General features: G+C 42.9%; 1 protein-coding gene across 2 annotated transcripts; it reads right to left on the minus strand.

Annotated features, from left to right (window-relative positions):
• Positions 1-1,500: 1,500 nt before the first annotated feature.
• ALG1 (ALG1 chitobiosyldiphosphodolichol beta-mannosyltransferase) lies at positions 1,501-18,020 on the minus strand. Of its 2 annotated transcripts, XM_075285031.1 has the most exons (13): positions 17,741-18,020; positions 15,912-15,989; positions 14,515-14,618; positions 13,916-14,064; positions 13,381-13,470; positions 12,511-12,621; positions 10,649-10,770; positions 9,915-9,953; positions 9,240-9,299; positions 7,490-7,600; positions 6,716-6,830; positions 4,648-4,723; positions 1,501-2,107 (listed from the first exon to the last, which is right to left on the minus strand). In XM_075285031.1, exons 1-13 carry the CDS (start codon positions 18,003-18,005, stop codon positions 1,961-1,963), a joined length of 1,467 nt encoding a protein of 488 aa, XP_075141132.1. In that variant the 5' UTR covers positions 18,006-18,020; the 3' UTR covers positions 1,501-1,960. The 2 variants fall into 2 exon arrangements, with proteins under 2 accessions (XP_075141132.1, XP_075141133.1); XM_075285032.1 differs by lacking the exon at positions 17,741-18,020 and having other exon boundaries at positions 13,916-14,068; positions 15,912-15,925.
• Positions 18,021-24,184: the final 6,164 nt, after the last annotated feature.

Consider the following 24,184-nt stretch of genomic DNA (forward strand, 5'->3'; position numbering starts at 1 on the left):
TGAATGACAAGGGACCATCAGATGTCCTATTCAGTGTTGGCATCCAGATGAGCTTACAACACCAGTTGGTTCTGTAGTTGTGGCCAGGTAAGGGTTACAGATGAAATTGCGATCATGTGTGTGAAACAAAAAAAAAAAAAATACTTTTTTTTTTTTTTGTAAAGCATTGTTAAAGGTTTATACACTGAACAGTATGGGAGGTTAATTCTTATATATCTGCTTCTGTGGTTACAGATAGAGACAGCGGCAGCTTTCCTGACTGTGTTCAGAAATTGCTTTTTTTTCCCCACATGTATTTACAGTCAAGTGTTCCTGAATCTCCTATCGGATGGTCACTTGGGCTTTCCTCAGCTATTTATTGCTCTTGTACAGTTACCCTGCATTCATACAACTGAGTTTCAGCCATGACTATTGATTATAGTGCAAGACAGTATGTCGCCAGGGACTCCTAGCATCATTGATAACTATATTGCTAGGAGTCCCTCTCCCAGCCTACTGTTCATGAAACTGGTGTGAATGCAGGCTTACTCCTAGCAGAATTACACATAATCACAAAAGTGCCAACTGCACGTGTGCAGAGGCCATTTTCCTGTGGCCTCTTACGCGATTGTCCGTTCGGCCACAGGAAAATGGCTGCCACATGTGCTGTCAGAGCTTTTGGTTGACGACGCAGAGAAGAGGCGGTTGCGAGAAGATGGAGAGCATCGCTGGAGAGTCTGCAGGCAGCACAGGGGATGCCCCTAGTGCTGTCTGGAGACTCATTTGCATAAGGTGAAAACCATGAACATCAGTGTGGAGAAGACATCTAAAGGTAGGGGAAGAATAGCCTTTCTTAAAGGGGCTCTATCCTTGGGTAAATTCATTTTTAGATAAGCACATCCTTGCATAGCCGTTAAAAAGTCTATTCCACTTGTACCTTTTATATGTAAATCGCCTCAGTGGTTTTTGAATGAGCCTGTTTTTATCCACATGCTAATTAGTCTCCAGCGAGCACTGGAAGTCTCAGTGAGCGCTGTCTGCTATGTGTGTATACAACACAGGCTGGAGGCTAAATAGCATATGTATAAAAATGGGCTCTTTCAAAAACTACTGAGGCAATTGACATACAAAAGGTAGGTGTGGAATAGCCTTTCTAAAGTCTATGCAAGGATGTGCTTAGTTAAAAATGACTTTTCCCAATGATAGAGCCCCTGTAATGTACAGCCCACAGCCTGAGAAGCAAATGTAAATTGTGCTGCAGCCGTAATGGGGGAAAATCTGGTAAGTCTTATCAAACCTTATACTGCCTAGTAAGACCCTGCACATACTTTCATGTAAACTCTGGTATCTTCACTTTTTAAAAGAAAAAAATATAAAAAGTCTGATATTAAAACATTTTTTTTTTCCTATACGAGTTTCAGATGTAGCAAAATATTGCAAGTCATTAATAAATCTGGCACATTTTACAACTTCATTTAGTCACAACTCTTTTAATAGAAACTTATCGAAACTATCCAGTCGAACGTAAAAAAAGAGCCTAAACTGATAATACATTGAGTGCACAGGATCTCTGCTTGTCTTCTGGTGAAATTTATTAGCAAGTCTCCCCAGTGTGGCGGATTTACTGCAGGACGATCTTTGGCCAATCTGACAGATAGTAATCCCGACATGGACAGTATAAGTGAGTGAGCTGCAGCCCCTACCTCAGAAGTATGATAGCCCCCTGTAGTACAGCTCCACCTATCCATAAGTTTGTATACAGTTGGTCTATAACAATTTGGCCTATGGTCCTTTTCCCTATCATATGTAACAGGCTATAAAAAAATCTTTGGAATGTGGTAAGCCTTAAAATCCCAAAACCTTCAAGTGTTTTTTGTTTTTTTTTCGTGTACCCTTCTTTTTTTTTTCCTTCATGTAAACAGCATTAGCTCCCAGCAGGAGGCGGTAGTGGTCAATATGTCCTGGGGTAAAGTCTCCTCCTTTAATGATGCTTCTTGCCATGATCTCGAAATACTGGCAGGACGGTCTGATCCCAACTTTCATCCCATCTGATTTGTTTAGAGTCATGAAGATTTTGCCGAAATTGTTTCAGCTTGCTTGAAGCGCTCGTAAACTCCATAAATAACATCTGTGAAAAACATATTACATAGAATTGGAAAAACTACAATCAAATGTTTTTACTTCTATGTATGTGACCATGGTTGTAGTCCTATCAGTGATTGACAGCTCTCTGTGTATACACAGTCATAGAGGTGGGGGCTGTCAGTCACCTATAGCACCGATTCTTCACTTCTCAATATAGAAAGAGCAGATATTTGAGTTGATAAATGACAGGTTATACTAAGGCTGAGTGTTCACACAGGATATTTTGGTCAGGATTTTGAGGCTATATCCGCGACTCCCATTGATTTCAATGTTAGCCGATCAGTTCTTTTTTCTGGGAGCTGTTTGTTCCGGCTCCCGGAAAAAAGAATGGACGTGCTCATTCTCCAGACGGATTGTGCCTCGCGAATCCGCCTGAAGACACTCCCAACTAGGCCCATTTATTTGGGCCTAACCTGGAGCAGAGTGCACTACATCAGCCTCCAGTCGCGGCTGCCCTGTATTTTGGACCAGAACCTGAGGCAGCCTCCACATTAAATTCCGATCCAAAATACTCTATCTGAACTCAGCCTAAATCTTTTCCCATAAATGTATCTGTTTAGTTCCTTCAATTTCCTGACAAGCCCACGTCTGGAATTCTGGATGCCGCCATCTTGGCATCAGTTTCAGTCTTGTCTCTGTTCCATTTCAGATTGAAACCATCATTGAGATTGTCCAAATACACTATAAGGGCTCGTTCACACGGGGCAAGAGGGGGCGAATTATGGCGCCGAATCCACGTCATAATCCGCCCCCTCACAATGGAGATCTATGTAGACCAGCAACATGCCGCTCACGGAAAAAAAGGAGCGAGCTGCCCTATCTTCAGGCGGACTCCGCAGCTGATTCAGCCTTGCGGCAGCACCCTCCGGACTAGGCCCATTTATTTCAGTTTACTCCGGAGGGGGAACCCGCGACAGTCTTGTCACTCTCAGGACCAAAATTCGCCAATCTGCTCCCCGTGTGAACGAGGCCTAACAAGCAGATTAAACACACAGTTCAATAGTACATCCAGCCAATAGTGAAACCAGAGCTATGGCAGGACTGTAGGCAGATATGAAGAGGCACGTGTGCAATGACAAAACATACAAAACGGAAGCATCGGCTGGACTGTGCAGCGGACTCAACTACTTACAGGAATGCATCGTGTACACTGCACAAGAGCTGATGGTATGGGGCTGCCTGTCAGGCTCCCTTTCTGCACATAATTACAGATGAGCAAACACTATTTGAAACAGCCGTTTCGAATAGCATGCTCCCATAGAAATGAATGGACGTAGCCAGCACGCGGGGGGGTTAAGCGGGCAGCCGCCGGCAAAGTCAGCGTGCCGGCCGCTTCCATTCATTTCTATGGGAGAGTGCTATTCGAAACGGCTGTTTTGAATAGTGTTTGCTCATCTCTACACATAATGTATTTTACTTTTGCTTGTTAAACCCACTGCACACCATGAAATGAAATCTCAATTAGCTCTTTACTGGATATGGTACACAGGTTGCATTGGGAGATTAGAAAGCCACCATTCACACGGGTCAGTTCTATTTTTAAAGATACTGTATTAATTTGTTTCTATGGGAGTCAGTAGCTGATTTTTTTTTCAGCTAGAGGAAAAAAAAAAAACATGAGCTGTCTTCAGGTGGATTAAGCCTTGAAAAACCTATTAAATCGATGGGAGGCGGGAAAAAGTTTTTTTTTTTTTTTCACACGTTTCTGCAGCATTAGGGTTTTTTAATGCAAATTTTCTCAATCTGCATCAGTGAAAAAAAAAAAAACATTTCCTAATTCCTGAAAAAAAAAACTTTGTAAACGTTTCATGTGTTTTGTTTTTTTTAATGCTTTTTTTTTTTTCACTCAATGTATGGACATAGAAACTTCATATGCTAGCGGTTTTTGATGCAGTGTTTTTTTTTGCATTGCAGTTTTCCCACCTCCAATTGATTTCAGTGGAATTTTTAGACTAAGGCCACACGGGTCGGAAATGCCGCATTAAAGCGCTACGGGAACAACCGCAGTGGGAACGCATCACGGTTCTTCCCTCAACACTTTGAACAGAAAGTTCACAGTTTTCCTCCGCGGACTTTCTATTCCCATTACATCTATGGGAAAGCCACCGGTGTTTCCGATTTTGGAAATTGCAGAGTGTTCGCGCTGCGGATTTTAACACAAAGTGGGAAGGAGATTCGCATGAATCCCATCCACTTTGCTGATACTGTATAATGCCGTGGCGATTCCAGACCCTGAGGCCGCGGCCTTAAGTCGGAATCCACCTAAAGATGGTCCGGGTTGCTTTTTTTTCCCCTCCAGCTGAAAAAAAAGCTGCTGCTGACTCCCACTGAAATAAATCAGGTGTATTTTGCGGCGGATTCTCCAAATCAGACTGCGAAAAAACTCTTTGTGAACATACCCTGAGTATTGATGTAGCGAGGGTATTACCATCAAATTTTTTTTTTTTTTTCAATAAATATATGGGCCTCTTCTATAGTAGCTCAGCAACACATATAGGAGAAAGAAAGGAACAAATCAAATACCTTTAGCTGTGCGGCGAGCTCTCTGGAATCTTCAAATATCAAACCGTTCTCATTGTGTTTTACAAGTTCATGTAAGCTGTAAAGAAGGTAATCGTGCCTATTATTTCATTGTTTTTCTAACAATTTATCGTGCGCCACAAGAGTAACAACCCACTGAGCCTCTCATAAATAGTAACATATTGTTTGTCAGGAAAGCTACAGTGCGGACAAGAGAGAAGTGATGCAGTAGGTGCACTCCGCAGTGTATGGGGATGCAGCACAGCTCAGTGGTAAACAATGTGATATTCCAGAAAACCTGCAGGTCTATACTATAGCACTAGAAACAGAAATCTGCACTGAACATGTTACACTACTGCATCGGTCCGTGGTGGAGCATATAGCTGAGGGCACACATTTCTCCCACCTGTGCACAATTTATTAAGACTGGCCTATTGCACTTATAAAACGTCCAGAGTGACGCAGGAAACCAGAGATTTAGGCTGCGGCCTCTTCATAAATCTATTGGACATCCCAGCACCAGAATGGAAATCTATGCCAGGGAGGAACTGGTGTAGATTTCCATTCTAACTCATGTCAGAAAACTGGCATGAGTTATAATAAATCATTCGCAGGATGTGGTGGATGAGGTACGAATCTTGGCTTGAGGCGCATGTTTGGCACAAGAAAGGACTTTGCGTCAAACAAGCACCTCAATGTCATCTCCTTACACTAGAAGACTAAAGCGGAGGAAATGATAAATCCCCCAAGTATTTCTAGCCTTTGCAACAATGTGGATAAGATTTTAGGTAATCTCCTACATTGTTGCAGTTGTTCCAGCAGGATTTTTTTTACCTGCGAATTGCAACATGTGGCCCTACATGGTGTCCGGAAAGTAAGTACACAAAATGAAAGAGTGGACTTTAGCCGGTTTATGAAGTGCTTTTTATTAATGAACATGTGACCGGAAATGCACCGTTGTGGCGCTGCAGGTAGACCGAGATGTCAAGTCTATTGTGTAAGCAACGCCTGTGCCAACCTGCAAAGAGCTCGTGAACCGCATGCAGACTGTCATGGTGAGGGCCATGCCAGGAGTCTGAACGGGTGCGTCAATCCATCTCCCGGCGTTACACTGCTTGCATCGAGGCAGGCGGCCAGCACTTCGAGCAATTCTTGTAAATAAGTAACAGTGATTAAACTGATTTCCATTAAAGCACTTTCTCTTCTTCGTTTCTCCTTTTACACAGGATAGGAGAGATAGTCCGAGATGTCGGTTTCCTATCTACAGCGCCACAACTGTGCACAAGGCAGGACAACCGTTCAGCTAATTGCAGTTTGCTGATAAAGCCAAGTCTGTTATCTATCTATGTAAACACACAGAGAACACTGTTATCACACAGATAACATTCTGTACAAGCATCTGCATATTATCTGATCTGTATAAGTATTGTCATACCTCATAGTGAGAAGAAAAGACTGCAGGCAAAGCTGAAACATTTAGATGGGAAAATCCCTTTGGGCCAGGGCCCCACGGGACGGAAACGCTGCCATTTGCAAAAAATTGCGGCGTTTTACAGTACGGGCAAAGTGAATGGGATTCTAGCGAGTCCCATGCCCACGTTACGGTAAAAACCACTATTCAGACACGCCGCGATTTTGGAAGTTGCAGCAAGTCAATTGTATCTATGGAAACACCAGTGGTTTCCCTATAGATATAACTGAGACAGAAAGTCCGCGGAGGAAAATGCCACAAACTTTCTGTTTAAAGCGCTGCTGGAAGAACTGCGATGCGGGACGTCCTGTGAGACCTTAGCCTTAAGGTTGGAGTTGCCACAATACATCTGTATTATATGGATTATGTTACAGACACAAATTATGTCCCGGCCATGGGTCTAATCACCCGAATATACAGGGTAAACGATCCCTGTGATATCACTAGTTCAAGTTATTAGATCCATGGTCCTAAAGGCATTTGCAGCTGTGATACAGTTCGTATAATGTGGCCATATGAATCCAACCATTGCTTTTGCTTTCTGATATTTATACACATATTGAGGTTTATATTTCATTCTAAATAGCATAAAATTATTACCATTTAAAATTGACAGCACACACTGGAAGACAGCAGCCAAACATATCAACCACCTTCATTGGAAGGTCCAAACCGCTGGAAGACATGTGGAGACAGACGCCCAAGTCAGCTGATCCTAGAACGATGAAAGATACACCTCCATTTGTAGATTGTACAGTACTAGATAACATGGTTACTTTTCACAGGTTGTATGTAGTATTACAGCTCTGCCTCATTGATTCTTACAATGGAGCAATACCACACAATTACAGACAGAAGAGGTGCTGTTTTTGGAAATAAGGTAGGGTTCACACTACCGTTGGATTCCGTTCAGAAGATGTCCGTAAAAAAAAAAAATAAAAAAAAAAAAATGGACACCTATCGCAATGGACACAAACTATCAGTTACTATCCGTTATAAGGCCATTGTCCATAGACTTCAATGTTAAAAAGAAAAAAAATAACGGACACTTGCAGTCTGTTTTTTTCAAACGGACAGAAAAGTTCTGCATGTAGGATTTTTTTTGTCCTGTCCACTTGAAAAAACGGACATGGGTGTGAATGGACACAAGATAAAATCCCATTGAAATGAATGGAAATTTCAGACAGGCCAGCTCGTGTCCGTTGCTAAAATCTTGTACGGACAATAGCCACAGACACTGCTGCGGAATCCAATGGTAGTGTGAACACCCCCAAGCAGTTTTTTTTTGTTTTTTTTAAATGTATGTACAACTCCTTTAAAAACTACCAATTTAAGTTCTGGAGAGATAAAATGAAAAAAAAATGGTTTCTTTACCTAGTAAAAGAGGATAGTCTTCAGCTTCTAGCCAAGGAGTGCAGATATGTATATTCTTAAGCTGCAGCTCACCGATCAGCTTACAGTAGTAGTCTTTCAAGGGTCCCTTACCTAAAATGACAAGATCAAAATATCATCAATTTATACTTCAAAAAAAACCCATCCAAAGAAAGAGCGCCACTTATGTACACAGACGTTGTAGATGACATGAGCACACAGCTTGGCTTCAAACCTGTAAGCAACATCTTAAGAAAGTCTCTCACTGGATCCTGTAATATCTAAAGAGGGTGTCAGTACATACAATGTAGACTCGGGGTATTTCTGCACAGGTAGTGTGTGCCATAATTTCCTCAAATTATTAGCAGCAAAAACAGCACCAATTTCTATGGCTTGTTGGGGATTATGTATAATTGCTGGGAATTTCATGCAAATTTCACTCTACTTGCTGCAGATGTTAAATCCACATGATAGGTTAATATTCCCTGTGGCTTTCTGGTGCAGAGATCCACCGTAAAAATAATGTTCAGCCTAATGGCACCATGTTATAAAGCAGGAGGAGCTAAGCAGACTGATATATAGTGTAGTGGGAATAGATTCAGTATAAAGTGTATGTTATTTACTGAAATCCTGCTTTCTCTGTGCTTAGGTGTCCAGTGGGTGGTCCTAGTCAGTGACCGACAACCAACTTGGCATAAATGCACAGATAAGGAAGGCTGCTGTCAGCAAAACAAAACCTATATACAGAATGCTCAGCTCTCATTGTTCTATAATATACACAGTCCAGTCACATTAATGTGACCACCAGAATAACCACCTTTGGCAGAGCGGACCGCTGCGAGACGTGCAGGAAGAGAGGGGATGTTGTGGTGATGTCACTGGGATGTTGAGCCATGCCGACTCCAGTGCCGTGGCCAGCTGCGCTAGATTACGTGGTTGAGCATCCATGGCGCGAACAACCCGATTGATGTGGTCCCACAGATTCTCAATTGGATTCAAGTCCTGGTAATTTGCTGGTTAAGGGAGTACGGTAAATTCATCCTGGTGCTCCTCGAACCACGCACGTACACTGCGAGCTTTATGACACGTCGCATTGTCCTGCTGGTAGATGCCATCATCCTGAGGAAAAACATTTCGCATCTAGGGGTGAACATGGTCTGCAAGGATAGATGCATACTTGTGTTGATCCATCGTGCCTTCCACAATGATGAGTGCACCCAGATGGCTGATGACATGTGCCTTCTGTGACTGGTTATTTAACGTTGACGTCAAAAGTAGGCGCTGGTCACATTAATTTGACTGGACTGTGTAATACCTTCAGATTGAAAAATTTTCATATTGAACTTGCTGTCCAACCGCCTTGTTGCTACTATAACACTTTGCATTCTCTGACTGCAATTCCACATTAAAATAAATAAATATATAATCCATAGTGTAAATGTCTTATGTGGATTTACTCTTCATTGGATATTATCTGGTGTCCTGTCCATCTTCTACCCATCACATTAAGTAATGGTCTCCCTGGATTCCCAAGGTTGTGTTTTTTGCATAGTACGTAAAACGACCTGATCTTTGTGCTTTCTGGTATGAAATCCTTCATAGACCACTTGGAACTATCTTATCAGCAAATGGTGGCTCTGGATTTTGGTTACATTCTTGTTATATACAAATACTTTATAAACCATAAATGCAAATGTGTTAAGTTTTTCGAAAGTAAATGAAAATGGATAAACCAATACAAAAAAAGTTTTACCTGTTATAACACAAACTAGAGAGGGAAGTTTGGAGCCCTTTGTAATAAGCATATCATAATCTAAAAGGGAACAAAATACAAATATTATTAATAGATATATATTGTTATATCACACATGTTTAGGGGGGGGGGGGAATCTGAGAATTCTGGTGTCCATATGGATCCAGGACCCAGGAAGAGTCAAAAAACATCTGCCTGTGGCTTTGCCCTTTGGGTAAAAGATGATGCAAAAACCAATAGATGAGCCGAAATGATATTGTATTTGTATTGAGCAGCTATATATTTTAGGATAATGTCCCAGATTTATCACAGAGGCTGATGTTGGATAGGAAGTCTGGTACAGCTTTAGATGGTCAAGTCGAAGTTTATATATTAGTTGACTTTGTGCCAGAATTACATTGTACTATTTTTCACCCTTCAGAGTGTATAAAATAGACTTTACATAAGAAGTACATTGCCCTGCATTATGCATAAATGTATTCCAAGTTTACTATAATCAACAATATTAAAGTTTCTTCCTGTACACAGACCGTTTTGCTATCTTCTGTCTGAATGCAGGCCTAGTACATCACACTGTTTTAATTTTTCCAAATACATTCAGGCAAAAAATAAATAAATAAATTGTAGCTACCTGCTGCCACTAGGGGGCCAATGCATGTCCTATACTATACATACCTTCTAGCGCAGTTAACAATACACTGAAGTCTTCATCCTCTGTAGAAAAAACAGCACACCATAACCAGGTTAGTACAAGGAAAAAATATCTTTATACCGTGTTAGCCAGTGAATATGAAACATAAAAAATTGAGAGTCTTCAGTAGTTTCAGTAGTATCTAGAGATGAGCGAACACTGTTCGGATCAGCCAATCCGAACAGCACACATCCATAGAAATGAATGGAAGCACCTGTGACGTTGACTTTGCCGGCGGCCGGCGTCACAGGTGCTTCCATTCATCTCTATGGGAGCGTGCTGTTCGGATTGGCTGATCCGAACAGTGTTCGCTCATCTCTAGTAGTATCCCTTTTTAATGGCTAACTAAAAATGATCAATTGCAAGCTTTTGGGATATCTCAGATCCCTTCCTCAGGCGTAGGTTAAGCTATGAGATATCCCGAAAGCTTGCAATTGGTCATCATTTTTAGTTAGCCATTAAAAAGGGATCAACTACTGAAGACTCTCAATTTTTTATATTTCAGGTTAGTACACACATACAAGGGCAAGACAAGACTGTATACAGAAGGTGAAGGCACAAGCCAAAAACATCAATAAGGCTACCATGGTTCAAGTAGAGTTTTATACTGAATACAGGGGATGTAAAAATCACATAATGCAGACAAAGTAACACTTATATTGAAGTTACTTAGTATTGTCCCATGACAAGGAAGCAAGAAGAAGCAAAACCCAAATACCTGTCCAGCTTGTACTACTGATCAGTAAGGCAGGCCTTCCCTCATTGTAAGTAACAGCACCAGTTGTAAGGTTCCTCTCTGTGAATGCAGATCTCTCCACGTGGGTACCTGCAAAATCTGATCTGGAACGAGAAAAAAAAAAAAAAAAAAAAAGTCTGAAAAATGAACGCCCTGCAATGCAAAATGAACATCACCTGATGGGTTTAAAAAAGATAACATACTTGTAATCACACATGTAGTTTTGATTTTTTTTTATTTTTTTTGCACTAAAGCCAGGACTGGATTTAAAAAGATACAGCAAATATAAAAAGTAAGATTTATACCAATCTGCTTTGTCTTTTGCTCAGAAAGTGCACCAAAACCTGTGTGATTCTAGCTTTGATGCATGTTCACACAGCATATTTCTATCCATGTTCAATACTAAAATCAGAGTGAAAATCACAAGTATTTTGCTTCATTATTCTCTAGTTTTCTGCAATAAAGACACCTTAAAAAAATGTATAAATTGTTTGTGCACAGCCATCTTCTAAAAGCCATATTTTGTTTTTCTTTCTTCCCATTAACAGTTCGGTGTGGACTTAATTTTTGCAGGACGAGCTGGTAACAATGTGAATAAATGCAACTTTTCATCACTTTTCTTTGGGGGGAGGCGAGGTGACCAAAACACAAACACAAAAAACAACATTATTTCTGCCATTTTGGTACGTTTTTATGTACAACATTCACTGAACAGGATAAATAATGCAGTCACAGGGGGCAAGAGGGGGCGGATTCTGAGGTGGAATCGGCGTCAGAATCCGCCCCCTCTCAATGGAGGTCTATGTAGACCACTAGCTTCCTTTTTACAGTGAATGGTATGTTCCGGCTCACGGTAAAAAGAAGCAAGTTGTCCTTTCTTCAGGCGGATTCCGTGGCTGAGTCAGCACTGGCATCCGCCTCACGGCAGCACCCTCCATACTAGGCCAATTCTGGAGGGGGTGGGGGGACTGTCAGAAGCCGCGACAGTCGTGGCAGGTGCTTTTTGTTCCTATTCTGACACGGCTTCCCACATCAGTTTCAGGACCAAAATATGCAGTCCCGTGCCCCGTGTGAACAGGGCCTTATAGTACAGTACAGAATGTCATGGACATCATGATACCAAATAGGTTTTGTTTTTTACATGCTTAGAATTTTTAAATGGGGAAAAAGGAGACTAGCTATTTTTTTTTTAACATATTTAAACATTAGCTTTTATTTTATTTTTTTCTGTCCCAGTATGGGATTAGACTTGTACAATGTTCCAAGAGGTGTGGAGGGCACTCCTTGTTTATGTGAAACGAACTGGGGTCCCAAGTCTTGATATCCACTAATAATAAATTTAGTATACAACACAATTGTAGAATGCAGGTCTGACTTTATTCACCAGTTGTCGATACAGGCTTAGGGTAAAAAAAAAAAAAAAAAAGTAACATTTCAGTCAATATTCAGACTTTCGTCAGACTCTGTGATTCTAGAAGTAGTGAGGAATGGAGATGCATTCTCTAATAAGCCAGGTAAGAGGTAGAGTTTATTGCTTGGGAATGGCAGGGGTTAGAGAGAAAATTCCACTGTGCTGGAATCAGTTGAGCGGTGACTATTCACAGGTCCTAAGAACGTGAATTGGTGGAGGTGGTGAAAGGTCTTCTTTAATTATTAATGACAAAAAATTTATATTTTTATGTTCTTTTCACGTTGCCATCCAAAAACAAAAAAACAAAAAACAAAAACTGAAGTCTGATTGGTTGTCTTTGATAAACCCTATAGGGATCTCCCCTATAGGTTTTTAGCAGCATGACATCTTATTAATCCTTATTTATAAATTTCAAGAATTTCTAAAAGCGTACCTTGCTCTGAAAGGCGCATAGTCCTCTGCAAGTTTCATGAAGAGCTGATGCCGGAGCTCCAGAGGGGTTTCTTTAAATATGGATGGCGGCTTATCATACAAAGTGATGGCTCTGCAACAGTAAAAGAACGGATCTAATAGGAGAAAACATTATACAAGGAGGATAAACATGACTAAAGACAAATCTGTTCTCTACCTATTCATAGGTGGAAAACAACAAAGAAAAAAACAAAATAGGCTGAGAAACATTGCGAATTCATGACTGTACATCAGCCCTGGTATATGTATGTTTTCAGTACTACACACTATATGTAATTGTTTAGTCGATTGCATTCACCCTTATCTACAGACTACACATATGCTAAATCAAGTATTAGAAATTAATCTGCACAGATACAGTGTAAGGATTATAGCCTCATCATTATGTCTGTCCCTTCACCAATCATTTAGTAATGTACAGTTATCACTAAGGGTCAAGAACTGAAAGTTTCTTCACTATAGTGTGTGTATATATATTGCATTTTTCTCTATTAGGCTACTTCCACACCGGACATATGTGCAGGGTCACTGTTGGTAATGTAGAGTATGAGCCTATTGGGAGGCTTTTTTGGAGGCAGATTTTGAGGCGGATTCCTGACCAAAACTGTGTAAACTAAGCCTTAGGCTACACACGCACACAACCGTGGATAAAAACCATCTGTGAAACAGTTTTTAACAGCCATCTTGTATCTGTGCTGCGTCCATTTCAGGAATACCTCCCATTTGAGTCTATTCTGGGCTGTGTGACAGGGACATTTCCAACTTTTTGATGCACTTTCTTCACAGTTTAATAAAAAACAATAATGTGTCAGCAGTTCTAATTCAGTCTTACTTTATTCTCCAATTTTGCAGCAAATCGTCCTTCATGGCGTTCGTTACACAGAAATTATAATTTGACAGTCGACCAAATATTTTTTCATACCTGCAGAACGAGATTTTCCATTTACAAAGACTTGTTAAACAGTAGGCTTATTACAGATACATAATCTAATACCTACTTAAGATTCGACCATCTCCAATTTTCCTTTAGAATCTGATTTTATTTCTTTCCGAAGGCCCATAGCACTCTTGTAATATCTGTCAGGCACGGCCCCTTCAGTTCATCTGTCAGTGACTAGTAACTGTACCTGCATTATAAGCCATAAATATATATCCCAAGCTATCTGGATTCATATATATCTGCCTGGATTCATAAGCAGGCGTTCACTTTACCAGGCAGGATGGGAACCAGACATTTATAGCCTACTGTATAATAAGTGCACTCAGAGACCCCAGAAAGAACAGTCTTCTGGTTAAACATATTATAACCCAGCTAACAGCTATAATGGTGGGTCGTTCTATAGTATTAAAGCTACAAACATACAAACCATTTTGCAACGCGTACAATCGGATGTCTAGGTCCATTGGTCAAACTCATGATCGAGTAGCCATAGTTATGCCAGTCAATTATCAGTTGACATCTTCTCAGAAGACAAAAGAACCATGTTACTGCTATGGCAGGCAGACCTGGAGGATTCTACCTTGAAAAGACAGGAATGAAATTTTCAGAATTTGAACAGAAGCAATCTTATATGAACCACAGTAAATCATGTGATTTGTAACACCATATTGGTCTTACCCAGTGATAAACAGATGACATGGCGACCAAATGCTAGGACCCCACCCCAACACTATGAGCTCTCTGTGCCACCTAATGGGCAAATGAGGTATTACAATGTCCTTAGTAAAATCGTGGAGCTTTACGTAATACACAGACATGCCAGGTCATCAAGTGCAAGAGATTCTTGTTGTACCCCATCCAGACCCCTTTAATATCTGAAGTAAAGGGAGTCTATCAGCAGGAAAATGGTGATACAACCAACCCTAGTATCAGGCAGTACACAGCCTCCAAAGCACCCTCATACTTTTATTTTTGCGAATTTTGCCTTCATTTGAACATTACAGGTAAACTTCGATCAATCCTTACCTGAAGAAGTATAAAGGATGGGGGATCAATTTTCAACAGTTCCCAAAAGAGCTGGACTGCCTGCACAGTAACCTTTAGGACATACCGAAGTACTCTAGGTCCAACTAAATAAAAAAAGTTTCTTTTAATTCATCAAGTTTGAAATAAATAAGCAAAACATTAATAAATAAACATTTGCAAAACTTAAAGGGAACCTGTCTAGTATATGTTGTATATTCTTCAGATTGTCACTCACTACAAGGTGTATTGTGGAAAAAACAATCCAGTTCCATTTAAGGGAGTCTGTCAGCAGAAGGGAAAAAACGGTATCAGACTAATGACAGCACAGTCTACAATTTCCAAAGATGTCTTTCTTATTCTGCACTGCAGACCCATGTTCATGAAAATTATAATTTTATTCTTGTGCAAATTAGCTGAAAACGGCTTTAGGGGCGTCTCTTCTACTGCATTGGCTTCACTCTCTGCTGTATAGAGCTCATCCTAACTACTGACAAAGTGGGAGATGTCACTCAGCAAAAAAGAAAAAAGAAGCGACATGCTCATTCTTTCAGGCGGATTCGCCTCGCGACATCCGCCTAAAGACACCTCCCTCCAGACTAGGCCCATTCGTTTGGGTCTAATCCGGAGAGGAGTATTGCATCAAATTCCGGTCCAAAATACCCCATGTGAACCCGGCCTCAAGCCCCAGCAGAAGAGGAGACGCCCTAAAAACCCTTTTCAACTAGTCTACTAAAGAATAAAATTCTGATTTTTATAACAATGGAGCTGCAGTACAAAATCAGAAAGAAGTCTTCATAAAGTGAAGAAGCTGCTCTACAAGGTACTGTCATTAGTTTGATACTGATTTTTCTGCTGACAGACTCCCTGTAAGGGAGCGTTCACACTACCGTCGGTGTCCGACAGGTAGTGTCCGCTCCTAGTGTCCGCTCCAAATCTTGCACAGACATTAGGAGCGGACACTAGCTGTGTCCGTGACACCTGTCATTTATTTAAATGGGCATCGGGTGCGTTCTTTTGCACTCCGTGCCTGTCCTTCCCTGTCCGCAAGTGAAGATGTCCGACTTCTCAAGCGGACAGAAGAACCCTGCATGCACGGAGTGCAAAAGAACGCACCCGATGACCATTTAAATAAATGACAAGTGTCACGGACACAGCTAGTGTCCGCTCCTAATTTCCGTGCCAGATTTTGAGCGGACACTAGGAGCGGACACTACCTGTCGGACACCGACGGTAGTGTGAGCGCCCCCTAAGATGGAGAGAAAAAAAACATCACAGCATTCCCTATAGATCTCATTATAGTCAATGCTAGTGTGAATTTTTTATCCAAATCAACTGTGACTAAACCTTAAGTAAATGAATTAAAAAAGCTATGTAAAAATAGTTCTACAGACCATTACCTTTGAGCACCTTGAAGTCAGACAGTTGATGAATTGTTATTTTCTGATTGTTCAAGACGTCTCTGTGAGGAAGAGTTTCTATAGAGAAAAAAAGAAGATATTTTTATCCTATGGCAGGCATGTTGAAAATTCCAGCAATAATGTGGTAATGTTCTGCAAGATCTGAGGCAGGGGTAGGTGACCTGCAGCACTCCAGCTGTTCTAAAACTACAACTCCCAGCGTGCATACTTACTCTGCTGTTTTAGGAACTCCCATGGAAGTGAATGGAGCATGTTGGCAGTTGTAGTTTCACAGCAGCTGGAGTGCCAAAGGCTGCTGACCCCCGATCTAAGGCCTCAAGCATGGAGAGTATCTGTATAAGGTCACAAGGAACCCCTCTAGGTCTCTATAATGGACCTATAGTGACTCCAAGTGCCACCTCCTGTGGAAACATATTCTTCTTTGGAAGCATTTCTTCAAGGGGTCAACACATTCACAATACAACAGTTTGGGGGGGGGGGGGGGTGTTGCAAAGATTGAGTATGAATTGCTACTATATAGACCGACAGAAACTTGTGGTTATATCCACAGGGTCTATGTATGGCACAGGGACAGCAGGTGAGTAACACTATGTTAACATCTGTGTCCGGTGTCTGTTCATCTCAAATGCCAGGAGAAAAAAAATCCTGCAATCCCAACTTTTTCTTCTGGTGATATCAGGGGGGAAAAATGATGGACCTCAGTCAATGGTGGCCTTTGTGGTCCATTGTTCTTGGTTAATAAACGGGCTGTTTTAACGATCTTCTGGTCCTGCAACAGACCAGGAGAACAAAAACAATGATGCTTTTGCTAATGCTCCATAATCCATTGCAATGTACAGTACCAGCATAGGAACGGCACTGGGGGCAACATGGTGGCTCAGTGGTTAGCAATGCAGCCTTGCAGCGCTGGAGTCCTGGGTTCGAATCCTGCCAGGAACAACATCTGCAAGGAGTTTATATGTTCTCCCTGTGTTTGTGTGGATTTCCTCCCGTTCTACAAAGACATACTGATAGAAGAAAAAAAAGTACATTGTGATACCTATATGGGGCTCACAATCTAAATTAAAAAAAAAAAAAAAAAACTTAATGCCATTAGGCATAACATGAAGCCTCTGATGCAAAAACTGCACCAGACCCCTGCCCATCTCTAATGTATCAGATGCACCCCCTCAAGTTACACCCTGTTATATTTCCATGACAGAAATTCATCAGTAGAGGCGCCCCCTAATAAATAGCAGCACTGTACACTTGTAGACCACTCCTGCCGCCAGCTTCACATTTCTATCAGACAAGCAGTAAGAACCACCATAATACATGTAGAGAAATTATCCCTAATTATTCATGGACACACAGCTACAGACCCCACCTCAGTAACTACAATGTACAGTATATACAGTATGAAGGAGCAGCCACAGCTACAGACCCCACCTCAGTAACTACAATGTACAGTATATACAGTATGAAGGAGCAGCCACAGCTACAGACCCCACCTCAGTAACTACAGTATATACAGTATAAAGGAACAGCTACAGACCCCACCTCAGTAACTACAATGTACAGTATATACAGTATGAAGGAACAGCTACAGACCCCACCTCAGTAACTACAATGTACAGTATATACAGTATGAATGAACAGCTACAGACCCCACCTCAGTAACTACAATGTACAGTATATACAGTATAAAGGAGCAGCTACAGACCCCACCTCAGTAACTACAATGTACAGCACATTCACTATGACAGCCATTCCCTGTTACAGCCCTGTGTGTGTATTACAGGTTTGCTTCACAACTTCTGCTTTCTTACCACGGAAGCCGGCGAGGGTCACACTGAAGCCGTTTCTGACCAATGACAAGGCATGATACGTCATCCGCGGGCTGCGGCCCAGGTCTCCCAGGACTAGCACACATACATGGGACGGGCTGCCGGAGCGTGCAAAGAGAACTGTGCACACTATCGCGACCAGCAGCGTCACCGCCGATAGAACGCATGTGGGTCCAGCACCGGACAAGAACAGAGCGGCTGCCGTGCACGTACACCCGGCCAGCACTGCGGCTGTCACCCCGGCCATGGTGCGTGTACGGAACAGACCGGAGCAAAGCGACACATCGCGTAACCACGCCCCCTCCCGCTGATTGGCTGCGCCACTTCCTTAGCCGTAGTGTACAGCAAGTCTATAGAAAAGAAGCAGAGTGTGAACTGAGCCCTGTCCTGTGTGCCGGCCATGCGATGTTTATAGCATTCAGCTGCACAAACCTCCTTGGTGCTACGACTACACATGAGCCAGTTCAGAAGATTTCTAAAGAGTGGATTTTGCCATTTGTTATGTTGAGACATATAGAGGCAAATAAGTTCATAAGGAGAAAACAACCACACCTATAATAGTATAAAACATAGAAAGTATATTTGTATCCAGTATTAAAAATATACACAGGATGCAGGTACACAAAACACCATAATAGATATCATGGGAAACCCTTTAAAGGGATCCTATCATACAAACCCTTTTTTGTTTCTGCCTACCATGTCTGAATAGCCTTAAGAAAGGCTATTCTTCTCCTACCTTTCATTGTCTTCTCCACGCCACCGTTACGTAGGAATCCCGGTTCTTGTCGGTATGCAAATGAGTTCTCTCACAGCACTAGGGGCGGGCCCCAGCGCTCAAACAGCACTCGGGGCGTCCCAATGCTGCCAGAGAACTCTCCAGCGCTGCCTCCATCTTCATCAGGAACGTCCTCTTTATCCTCTTCTTCCGGCAGTGGCTTGTAACTTCTAGGCCTTGGGCAAAGCAGACTGCACAGGCCACAAGAAAATGGCCGCTTGCACAGTATTGTAAGTAGCCATTTTCTCATGGCCTGTGGGCATTCACAGTCTGCTCTGCCCAAGGCCTAGAAGTTACAAGCCATCGCCGGAAGAAGAGGACGCTGCTGACGAAGATGGAGGCAGCGCTGGAGAGAGACGCCCCCCCAGTGCTGTTTGAGAGCTGGGGCCCACCCCCAGTGCTGCGAGATAACTCATTTGCATACTGTTAAAAAACAGGATTCTTACAGAAGGGCGGCACGGAGAAGACAACGAAAGGCAGGAGAAGAATAGCCTTTCTTAAGGCTATTCTGACGTGTTACTCAGAAAAAAAAAGGGTTTGTATGACAGGATCCCTTTATGGTTGTAATGCCGGCATACCACAGCAGTGCAGTTAGGGATAGGATGCAGTATAATATAGTAATCCCTGTTAATGTCATCAAGGACACAGTATAAACAAAAAGTGCATGGATCATAAATTACCAATCCAAAAGAGATTATGAATATAAACTTGCATCCGCAGTGTAATTGCAATTACATATGGGAAAAGCTTTTACTCTGCGGATGCAAGTTTATATTCATAATCTCTATTGGATTGGCAACTTGTGATCCATGAATTTTTTGTTTATACTGTGTCCTTGATGACATTAACAGGGATTACTATTAGAGATGAGCGAACAGTGTTCTATCGAACTCATGTTCGATCGGATATTAGGCTGTTCGGCATGTTCGAATCGAATCGAACACCGCGTGGTAAAGTGCGCCATTACTCGATTCCCCTCCCACCTTCCCTGGCGCCTTTTTTGCTCCAATAACAGCGCAGGGTAGGTGGGACAGGAACTACGACACCGGTGACGTTGAGAAAAGTAGGCAAAACCCATTGGCTGCCGAAAACATGTGACCTCTAATTTAAAAGAACAGCGCCGCCCAGCTTCGCGTCATTCTGAGCTTGCAATTCACCGAGGACGGAGGTTTCCGTCCAGCTAGCTAGGGCTTAGATTCTGGGTAGGCAGGGACAGGCTAGGATAGGAAGGAGAAGACAACCACAACAGCTCTTGTAAGAGCTAAATTCCAGGGAGAAGCTTGTCAGTGTAACGTGGCACTGACGGGCTCAATCGCCGCAACCCAGCTTTCCCAGGATCCTGAATGGAATACACTGTCAGTGTATTCCCGTATACCCGATATATACCCCCGATACCCGTTCCAACGGTGTGCCCCCCCACCTTCACCCCAGAAATACCCTGCAAGTCCCCTAGCAATAGAATTGGGGCTATATACACCCACTATTTTTGCTACTGCCATGTAGTGCCATTGTCTGACTGGGAATTCAAAGAATATATTGGGTTTACATATAACTTCAATTCCAGGGAGAAGCTTGTCAGTGTAACGTGGCACTGACGGGCTCAATCGCCGCAACCCAGCTTTCCCAGGATCCTGAATGGAACACACTGACAGTGTATTCCCGTATACCCCATATATACACCCCAAATCCCCGTTCCAACGGTGTGCCCCCCCACCTTCACCTCAGAAATACCCTGCAAGTCCCCTAGCAATAGAATTGGGGCTATATACACCCACTATTTTTGCTACTGGTATATAGTGCCATTGTCTGACTGGGAATTCAAAGAATATATTGGGGTTACGTGCACCCACAATTTTTGCTACTGGTATATAGTGCCATTGTCTGACTGGGAATTCAAAGAATATATTGGGGTTACGTGCACCCACAATTTTTACTACTGGTATATAGTGCCATTGTCTGACTGGGAATTCAAAGAATATATGGGGGTTACGTGCACCCACAATTTTTGCTACTGCTATACAGTGCCATTGTCTCAATGGGAATTCAAAGAATATATTGGGGTTATGTGCACCCACAATTTTTACTACTGGTATACAGTGCCATTGTCTGACTGGGAATTCAAAGAATATATGGGGGTTACGTGCACCCACAATTTTTGCTACTGCTATACAGTGCCATTGTCTCACTGGGAATTCAAAGATTATATTGGGGTTATGTGCACCCACAATTTTTGCTACTGCTATACAGTGCCATTGTCTCACTGGGAATTCAAAGAATATATTGGGGTTATGTGCACCCACAATTTTTACTACTGGTATACAGTGCCATTGTCTGACTGGGAATTCAAAGAATATATGGGGGTTATGTGCACCCACAATTTTTGCTACTGCTATACAGTGCCATTGTCTCATTGGGAATTCAAAGAATATATTGGGGTTATGTGCACCCACAATTTTTACTACTGGTATATAGTGCAATTGTCTGACTGGGAATTCAAAGAATATATGGGGGTTACGTGCACCCACAATTTTTGCTACTGGTAGATAGTGCCATTGTCTCACTGGGAATTCCACAAATAAGTTGGGGATTCATTCACCCTACATCTCAGGCTCTTGCTATATTCACCCAGGTTGTCAGTGCTGCACCAGCTCGTTCCCAGACAGCTCGGCCCGAAAAACACGTTACCTATATAGAGGATTTGGACAATGAAGACAACATGTTCTAAATCTAATGTCTGCACCTTCTCCAGAATTAAAATAAAGGCAGCGTTTAACTTTCAAATAGCACTGCACAAAGGAAGAGCTTATCAGCTTGTCTCATGACATGCTACTGAAAAGTGTCATTTGTGTATCTTAATGTAAATATAGTTGTATAAGCTTTTTGGGTTTTAGGCACTGCCAAGTTATTTATTACCACCAGCTCCCTTATAATGATGATGACGCCAAAGTCACTGTGGGTGTTCAGAGCTCACAGCTTTGGGTGACATTTGTCTTGCTCTCTGTCGGTACCAGCTGTCTTTTTGGATACCGTAAAGTTATGTTGACTTTATTAACAGCTATAGAAGCTTTAGCCAGGTTGTGACGGTGTGTAACCCTAACAACACTAAGTGGGATACACATTAATAGTCAGTCTATGTACGCTAAATGTATCACTGAAGTAATTTTTTTCCCTCTCCCCTAATATAAGAAAGGAACAGACATTAGACCTAGACCGGGGTTCGAGGCTTGTAAAAATCCAGTATTATTTGTTCTTCATGATGTGAAATATGTGTTGAAAAGCAACCCAAGATGAAGTCAGCCATGTGTGCCAGTGTGTTACTTGGCATGCCTTTGCTGGCCCCAACTGTAAGGGTCACTCTCCATTTCCTCCATTTTCCACTCCCCTTCACACCATTTGTGGTGAAGCAATGGGATGCACTGAAGTGCACCCTCTAGCCTCGTGTGGGACAGGGACATCAGATGCCACTCCAACCCCCTCGTCTTCCTCCGCCAGCCAACGGTGCGAAGATGAGAGGAGTGTGCTCTGAATGTTTTCTGCCTAGGAGAGGCTAGTTCTCACTTACGAAAATGGCCCCACTTTGACCTGTATATCAGGCACAATGGTGTAGGTTTCAAAGAAACATGGCACCAACAAGTTGGAAAACGTGGGCCATGCATGGACCGTGTTTGAGTCTGGCAAGCTCCAGATCTGCTACCAGGTTCCAGCCATTATCACAGGCGCAAAAATGACAGGCCCCAGGTGTAGCAGGGAAAAAAAAATGCCATCTCAGCCAGGATGGCATCCCTGACCTCGGAGGCACTGTGCTGTCTGTCCCCCAAGCTGATCAGTTTCAGCACGGCCTGCTGACATCTCCCCAAGCCAGTGTTACAGTGTTTTCCGCTAGTAGCTGGGGTGGAGGTTGCAGCTTCGTAGGGTTTCAGTCTACTCCTGCCATGAATTTTGGCCTGGGAGAGGAGATAGGCCACCCCAGTTTGCACCCGGGGAACAGACTCCACCACATTCACCCTGCCTGTCATTAAAGATAAGCACTGCAGCATCCCTGACCACAGGCGCTTGTCCATGTGTCGGTGGTCAGGTGGACCTTGCAGCAAAGCGCAGAGCTCTGGGCCCGACTGATGTTATGGGACACATGCAGGCGCAAGGCAGGGACAGCACACCAAGAGAAGTAGTAACGGCTAGGCCCAGCATAGGGAGGTGCCCCAGCTGCCATCTGCTGACGGAAGGCCTGGGTATCCAGAAGCATAAACAAACACCAACATCTCCAGGGCCAGCAGTTTATCGATGAGGCTGTTAAAGGCTTGGGCATGGGGGTGGGTTGTGTTGTACTTCTGCCTGCAATGAAAAGCTTGGGAAATGTGGAGTGGCTGGGAAGAGGCGCATGATGGTGCAGGCCAAAAGGGCGCATGAGGGTGAACTCCCCAATGTGTCAGAGATAGGTGTGTAGGTGTCCTTGCATCATATACTTGCACCATATTTGGCTTTGGAAGTTAATTTTGTGCCAAAAAGTGGTTAAGACAGCGATCCCTCAGCTACTCCCGTTACACTGTCTATTGAAGTTACCATCTGTGGAAGTGGACCACCATTTCTAAGATCCCAAAGGAAGCAGGCAAGAGATGTGCAGTTCAGAAAAAAAAGATGAGAAAATAAGTGTAGGCTGTAGAGCACAGAGGGATCGGAGAGGACAGAGCTGGTGTCGGCCAGGTATTCCCACAACATGCGCCTATACTTGTCCCTCCTGGTGACACTAGGCCCCTGAGTGGCAGTAATTTGTCCAGGGGGGCCATTAACGTGTTCCAGACCTAGGAATAAGTCTTCCAACAGGGTAGAGTTTTGCATGCCTTTGCTTCTACCCACTGTTTTTGCTGCTTAGCTTCCCTCCACATCTACACTGCTTTCACCCCTAAACATCACCCCAGTTTATGCCTTTGTTTCTACCCTGTTTTTTTTGTTGAATTAGCTTCCCTCCACATTTACACTGCTTTAGCCCCTAAACATCACCCCAGTTTATGCCTTTGCTTCTACCCAGGTTTTTTGTTGATTTAGCTTCCCTCTACATCTACACTGCTTTAGCCCCTAGACATCACCCCTGTCCATGTGGGGTCGGTGGCCTCGTCATCCACCAACTCCTCTTACAATTGCGCACTGCCCCCTTACTGCAAACCGCACATGACCACAGCTTGCCTTGATGGCAACTGTGTCTCATGATCCCCACTTAGGTCCAGACAAGTCGGTGGCGGGTCCAAAACCCCAAAATTGGAAGGAAATGGCAGATGCTGCAGTATTTCTAACACCTGTTCCTGGTGCTCGGGCCTGGTCTGTGTTGTACCCTGCACCCTGCTTAACGCAGCTGCCATATCCGAAGTTGTGCTGAGCGCATGCTAATGTTTCGTGTCCAGTGCAATGGATGGGATGGGATTTCACATAAGTCTGCCACTCATGGTTGAGCAACTGAGGGAGTTGACTTTGACGAACCCGAGGGTTTTGGAGTTGGAACTACATCAAAGGTCTGTGCTGCTCACACACTCTGCTCAACACATGATATGTTTAGTGCCAGCAGTGTGGAGACGTCGCACAACAGCCGTTGTTCCAGCAGGTACAGGCGTTGTAGGAGTGCATAGAGGCTAGCAGCGGCAACTATAGACTTTAAA

The sequence above is a fragment of the Leptodactylus fuscus genome, chromosome 8, assembly GCF_031893055.1.
Source record: "Leptodactylus fuscus isolate aLepFus1 chromosome 8, aLepFus1.hap2, whole genome shotgun sequence".
In the NCBI taxonomy this organism is placed as follows: Eukaryota; Metazoa; Chordata; class Amphibia; order Anura; family Leptodactylidae; genus Leptodactylus; species Leptodactylus fuscus.

What these genes read in the sequence shown, in the direction of transcription:
- ALG1 (XM_075285031.1), bottom strand. Translation starts at nt 18,005, where the DNA reads ATGGCCGGGGTGACAGCCGCAGTGCTGGCCGGGTGTACGTGCACGGCA. An exon ending in CTGCAAAATTGGAGAATAAA is followed by an intron (nt 12,622 to 13,380) that starts GTAAGACTGAAT and finishes TTACTGTTGCAG; the next exon opens with AGCCATCACTTTGTATGATA. An exon ending in CAGTAGTACAAGCTGGACAG is followed by an intron (nt 9,954 to 10,648) that starts GTATTTGGGTTT and finishes TTTTTTCTACAG; the next exon opens with AGGATGAAGACTTCAGTGTA.